Source organism: Chrysochloris asiatica, unplaced genomic scaffold (assembly GCF_000296735.1).
Source record: "Chrysochloris asiatica unplaced genomic scaffold, ChrAsi1.0 scaffold00064, whole genome shotgun sequence".
Taxonomy (NCBI): Eukaryota; Metazoa; Chordata; class Mammalia; order Afrosoricida; family Chrysochloridae; genus Chrysochloris; species Chrysochloris asiatica.
The window spans coordinates 7,749,617-7,756,173 of NW_006408582.1; the positions used below are offsets into that span (position 1 = coordinate 7,749,617).

General features: G+C 44.7%; 1 protein-coding gene across 1 annotated transcript in view; it reads left to right on the top strand.

Moving 5' to 3' along the window:
• Positions 1 to 1,462: 1,462 nt before the first annotated feature.
• Positions 1,463 to 6,557, top strand: part of CHRNA2 (cholinergic receptor, nicotinic, alpha 2 (neuronal)) — a 16,423-nt gene continuing 11,328 nt past the window's right edge. Inside the window, exons 1-3 of the mRNA XM_006864437.1 lie at positions 1,463 to 1,473; positions 5,102 to 5,185; positions 5,289 to 5,473. Of these exons, the coding sequence (XP_006864499.1) occupies positions 1,463 to 1,473; positions 5,102 to 5,185; positions 5,289 to 5,473 (280 nt within the window). The remainder of the gene's footprint in view (positions 1,474 to 5,101; positions 5,186 to 5,288; positions 5,474 to 6,557) is intronic.

Consider the following 6,557-nt stretch of genomic DNA (forward strand, 5'->3'; position numbering starts at 1 on the left):
TGTGTGTGTGTGTGTGTGTGTGTGTGTGTGTGCATGCGCGCGCCTGTTTGTATGAGAGAGAGATAGAGAGCTTGTGTGCTGGCTACCTACCAGCAGTCCCCCCTGTGGACCGGTGCTGGTTTTGCCTGTATGCCCAGCTCCCCCTGCTGCCTTCATTCGTAGCATCTGCATGAAGCCCTCTCCAGCTGCCAGAGCTGGACAACCCCAGCAAAGCTGACCTCTCTGCAGAACTTGTCTAACCACCCTCCAGGATTGCCAAACTGCCTCCCTTATCTCTCCAGGGTCTCTCCTAAACTCTCATGGCCAGCATCTGTTTGACCATGATGTGAAGTGACCAGACTCCACTATGCACTGACCTCTCCATTTCTGGGAGAACTTCTATCATTTGCTCAGCATCTGCAAACCAGGCTGGTTCTCTGCATCCTTTGAATGGCTTGTCTTCTGCAACTGCAGGTAAGAAAGGTCCTCCCAAGACTTGTGTTGGGGGCGTTGTAGGTATGGGGCCATTGTGAATATAGTGTCAAAGGGATATTAGCAGTTTCTAGCTACTTAGGAGAAGGATATTTCAGAATGCTGGAAGTCACCTGCTACTTGAAAATTTCAGTCTTCATGCTGTCCATGCTGGGGCTGTTCAAAGCCCAATGATCGTCAACTCCTCTTCTGGTTAGGGTAGCTTAGACTCAGGAGCTTTATTTTACAGAATCTTCCTCTTTGTCATTATTACTACTATTTATTCTTTTCTTCATTGATGTTTTCATCTAGTAAATATTCTACATGCTTTAATAAAAACTAACAAATATTGATCATATTTATTGACCGCAAGGTTGACGGTTCAAGCTCACCAGCTGCTTCTCAGAAACTCTGTACAGGGTTGTTATGGGTTGGAACTGACTCAATGGCACACAGCAACAACAACAACAATTGACTTGGAAGGTAGCAAGGTCTTCCTTGCAGGGGTTGTTCTGAGGACTAGAATTCAGCAGGTCCAGATGACCTTTAAGATCTTATCCTATCTTGGGGTGTTAATTAATCAATCAATGTATCGAGCAGGGCAGATTTAAAAGTTAGGAATGTATTCTCTCTCCCCTCAGCACCTCTAATGAAATTATTGGGAAGAAGCAGCAGTATTATTTCCTGTAATCAAAGGGCTTCCTTTGGCTTATTAGCAATTGTGGAAGCACTGGGATTCCCAGATTTGGGGGAGGTACTGTGTGGCAGAGAGGGGCTGGGTGGGAGCTAAGCAGACTTTCTGGAGAAGATGTAGTGGTAGTGGATGTGGGCCTTGGAGACGGTTCTGACTCACAGCGACCCTGCATAGGGTTTCTGAGGCTGTAAATCTTTACGGAAGCAGAAAGCCTATCTTTCTCCCATGGAACGGTTGGTAGTTTCGAACTGCTGACCTTGAGGTTAGCAGTCTGACTCATAACCACTAGTCTACCAGAATAGTGCTTGTGAAAACGCTATGACCTCGAGGTGAGTGAGATGTTGAAAACCAGCTACAATAACAAGATGGACAAAGAAGCAAGCCCAAATTACCCTTGACATCAATGAAACCAGGAGGTGGATGAGAGGCTGCAACCAGTTTAGGGAGGTGGAGATGGTGTCTGGGAGACCAACTCAGTAGGGATATTAGTCTCGGAATGCTCTACGTATGCAATATTCTTGTATAGGCTTCTCTGTACACCCCATCCACCCAGACTCACTTTGTACATAAGGACTCTTCCCTCTCTTCCCCCAGCCCCCAAACCGGCCAATTCAGCTACTTAGAGAATCAAAGAGTCCTGTCCAGGGCTCTTTCTCTTAATGTCTTTCTAACAAGAAGTGGAAGGTCACTTTAATTACTGTCAATAACCTGGAGCAATTTCTCCTTTGGTTTCTAACGACAAATTAATTAAATAACCATCACCGGCTAATTACAAGGGATGCAGATTTAAGGCATCTTGTAGGAACATGTCCTCTAGAGTCAAGTGAATCTCATTTGCATGTTTTTCAGAGGAATTTCCAGAGGTCTGAAGGTCCCTTATTGGATCTATATATGATGCAATTTTAGCATGCTCAAATTTCCATTATTCCTCCCCAATCCCACCCCCTGGTGTGGTACTACAGGATAAACACTACAGGATAAACACTGGACTGCTAACTGAAAGGTCAGTTGTTCAAACCCATCAGCAGCTCCTCAGAAACCCTATATTGGATTGCTGTAAGTTGGAACCAACTCAAGGGCACTTAACAACAATAGTCTCAAAATGGGAGAAATATTTATCTTTCTTTCATTTAATGTTGTTGTTATGTGCCCCTCAGTTGCTTTTGACTCATAGTGACCCTGTATAGGGTTTCTGAGGAGCAGTTGACTCAAACTGACCTTGCAGTCCAGCACATTATCCTGCAGTGCCACACCAGGCAAAGTCCCTAAAACACCGTGGCTGTGACTCAGCAGCTCTTTGGCACCTGGGACATAGGTGTTGCGAGCCCAGCTAGGGAGACGCTGCACAACCATTTTGCAGGATTTGGAGGGAGATGCTAGTTTACATGTATACAGAGCTGGAGTCCCTAGTAAAAGAGTGTCTGCATTATCCTCCAGCATACAATCTGTTGTTTGGACAGGTGCAGCTCTAGATGGGGTGTGTGTGTGTAGGGGGTTATCTATGGAGGAAGCAGCAAGGACCCCCTGCTCCATCCTTCAGGTGCCTCTGGAGACCCCATTCTGGGCGAGCCATGGGCTGTCTTCTCTTGGTGCCTAGCAGATGCTTCAGAGCATCTACTCTATAGGGACTGTGAGCTTTTTCCCTTCAGGACATAGCTCCCCGGTGGGCCTTAGGGGCCAGGAGGGGAAACATCAACAGTCCTGCTATGAGTGGAGCCTGGGGCAGAAGAATGGCACCCTGTGTGGCTGGTGTTAAGAAGCCATATTATCTTGAGGAAACAGAAGAGAAAATGTAATGATCGATATCTAATATGGCTTTCATTCAAATATTCAGGAAAATGGAAACAGGAGGGTCTTCTGCTCCAAGCAAACTCTGGATTGATGTTATTTTTAGTTGCTTCAACTCATGAAGACCCCATGTGTCTGCTTAGAATTGCTCCATCAAGTTTTTTTGTTTATTTGTTTTTGCTATAACCTTTTGGAAGCAGATAGCTAAACTTGTTTTCTAAGATGTCACTGTGTGAGTTTGAACCATCAACTTTTGCATAGTAATCGAGAGATTTAACTGTTTGCATCACCCAGGGATTTGACTCCAAACATATTCTGGAAAAGTCTATTTATTTTAATCAGTTTTATATTCTAGAAATTTCAACAAATTGAGATTCACATCGAATCCCTTCCATACCCTTTTTGTTTTCCAAAATGATGTTGGTTGGGTCATTTCACCCTAGTAACAGAGCAAACTCTGCACTTTTCAGCGCTCTGCAGCTCAGGGGCTCCTCTCACTGCTCCTGAGGGGTGGAAAGGGCACGATGATGGTGGTGATGATTGTGTGCCTACAAGTCAGTTCCAACTCACAGCAACCCTGTGGTCAGTCTTATGGGAGCAGAAAGTCTCATCGTTCTACCATGGAGCAGCTGGTAGATTTGAACTGCTCATTTTTCGATTAGTAGTCCAACTTGTAAGCTATCCTTATTTTATACAAATGACAAAATCCTAGCGGAACTGAGTGGCCTGCATACAGTTCATTAACAGTCAATGGTGGAGCTGAAATTCATAGCCACATTTGCAAACTCCAAGTCCAGTTCTCTTTGTCCTGCCATAGGAAGGTGGAAAGAGGTGGGCTACCAAGTGTGAGGGGTGGTGAAGTACCTAGAATGTCTGGAAGCATTGCTGAGAGCTGGGATAGGATAGACTGGGGAGATGCAAATAAGCCAGAAAGGTTTCATGGCTCCGTTAGTACTAGTTCTTTATTCCCTGTGTATTTATGATTTCTGTATTTAAAGAAATCTTATTCATACTATTTTTCTACTATTGTGTTAAAATGTTCCTATCACAAGCTTCACTATTAGTGATATTTGGTGGTTATATACCATGGAGTCAGTTCCAACTCACAGCACCCTTGCATAGGGTTTCCGAGGCTGTAAATTTTTACGGGAGTAGAAAGCCTCATCTTTCTCCCATGGAGCAGCTGGTAGTTTCGAACTGCTGACCTTGAGGTTCACAGCGTGATTCGTAACCACTATGCTGAGTGCATAATGTTGCGTAACTATCACCACTATCTATTTATAGAATGCTTCATCACCCCAAAAGGAAATCCATTAAAGCAGTTGTTCTCTACTCCCTACTCCTCTTAGCTTCTGACAACCACCAATCTGTTTTCTGTCTATTCAGGACATTTCACATAAAATGAACCATACAACATGTGGCCTGAAAATGAAGAAAAGTACAATCCCTCTAATCTCTGTGCTTAGAGACAGTACGAGTGATCAATAGGCACATAGAACAATAAAATCATAAGAGAAAAAGAGCAAAACAGTGATGATCGGTCCCTTGTTCTCAGGGGCATTTATGTTGTAGTATCTATCAGTGCTTCATTTCTTTTTAATGGGTGACTAATATTCCATTATAGTCATTCATGAGGGCTTAGAAAAGTTCTTGAAAAAATTCTATTATTGTTTCATTCCGTTTTTCTGCAAACTTTTGGAGGCCTCCTCTGATATCCCACTTTGTGTTTCTATTCAGCAGTTGATGGACACATGGGCCATTTTCACCTTTTGACTATTGTAAGTGGTGTCCTTCTTGTATTATTTGTTGTTGTCAAGTGCCATCAAGTCCCTGTGACCCTGTACAGGGTTTCCGAGGAGCAGCTGGTGGGTTTTACCCACGGACCTTGTGGTTCGCAGTCCAGTACTTATCCTATAGAGCCTCCCCAGGAGTCCCTTCTATTACTTGACCACCTGTAGTTGTTGTTAAATGTCATCAAGTTAGTTCCGACTCATCGCGACCCTATATAGGGTTTCTGAGGAGCGACTGGTGAGTTTGAACTGCTGACCTTGCAGTTGAGTGCTTATCCTACGGCACCACACCTGTAATTAGCTCCAAGTTATAGATGAGACATGGCCACAAGGACAATGGGCACATCAAGCCTATCCTGTGTCCTCCTTGTTGCCACAGGTCAGGGTTTGTATTCCGGGCTGAGTGGCTAGTGGGACTGTCTCCTCAGTCAAGCCAGAAACAGCTCAAGGGCCCTAACTTCCTGTGGGCCTGTTCAGAGCTGCTTGCTCACCTTTCACACTTCTGTGCAGCCGGAGTAACAAAACTCATTGCATAATCCTTAGAGCCGTTTCCCTGGTCTGCTCAGATTCAGTAGAGGTCGGGAGCTGCCGTGCCACCTACGTGAGGCCCAGCCACAGCATAACCCTGGCCAGTCTGTCCGCTGCACTCAGAAGCAGCCAGACCCGTGCTCCGAAGCCATGGGCCTCTGCCACCTCGCAACCCCAGCCAAGATAAGGCTCCGTGTGTGGTGGCTCCTACTGATCCCAGCAGGTAAGTGGGTGCAATCAGTAAGATGTAATTTCATACTCCTAAAGCTCACATGTTGTATGGAGGAAATCTCTGCTGATAGCATCATCACAGACAAAGCTACAGAGGACTTCAGAAGTCATCAGCCAAGTAGCTCCTTCTACAGTGAGAAGACCAGCTCTGACAATCAATAGATAGCAAGGTCACCTTGAACCTCTCCTAGCACCAGTGTTCCTCACCAAAATGCATACAATACTATCCACTGTTCAGAGCTATTGTGACGCAGAAAATAAATGCAAGTTTGTAAATAGCAATGGGTTAGGTGGTATCTGGGGTATAGAATGCACGCAGCACACTGTAACTATTGTGACTGACAAACTTTCTGTCACCACATAACAATGACATGTTTCTCTGAAGTTTAGAGCAGAGGTTCTCGACTTGCTCAGGCAGCAGAACCCCTGAAGTGGTGACGCTGTTTGCAGAGTGCCGTGAAATACATGGTGGTTCCACCAGAACAACTCACGGTCACAGTGACACAGCATTTGTCAGAGTAGAACTGTGCTCCAGAGGGTTTTCCTGGTTGATTTTTCAGCAGTAGAATGCCAGGCTCTCTTCCAAGGCACCATTTTGTGGACTCAAACATCCAACCTTTTGGTGAGCAGTCGAGCATGTCAACCAGAAGTAGCAAATGCCAGTGGTTTAAGAAAAAATAAAGGAAATATCCAAATGTTGCAAAAGATTTCCTGGTCTCAGAATCAGACATGCTATAACATTAGCGATTCATCGAAAGGCTCATTGTAACCAAGGCAGGTACAGATTCTGTGACAAGTCCTTTCTCTCTAGCTCACCCACACAGAGCAGGTGTCTTCCCTCTGCAATGTCCCCCAGATGCTCTTCAGTTAAGGTTCACTCTTGTCTGTACATCTGAATTCTTCCCCATTGCCTGTCTCTGCACCTCTCTGCAGTGCTTGTTTCCACTACTTCTTTTTTTTTTTTTAATTAAATGTTTTTATTTTGCATTGAGTGAAAGTTTACAGGGCACATCATCAGCTTCACATTCAACCATTCATATAGCTTGTTTCATTACATTGATTATTATCCCCGCTAT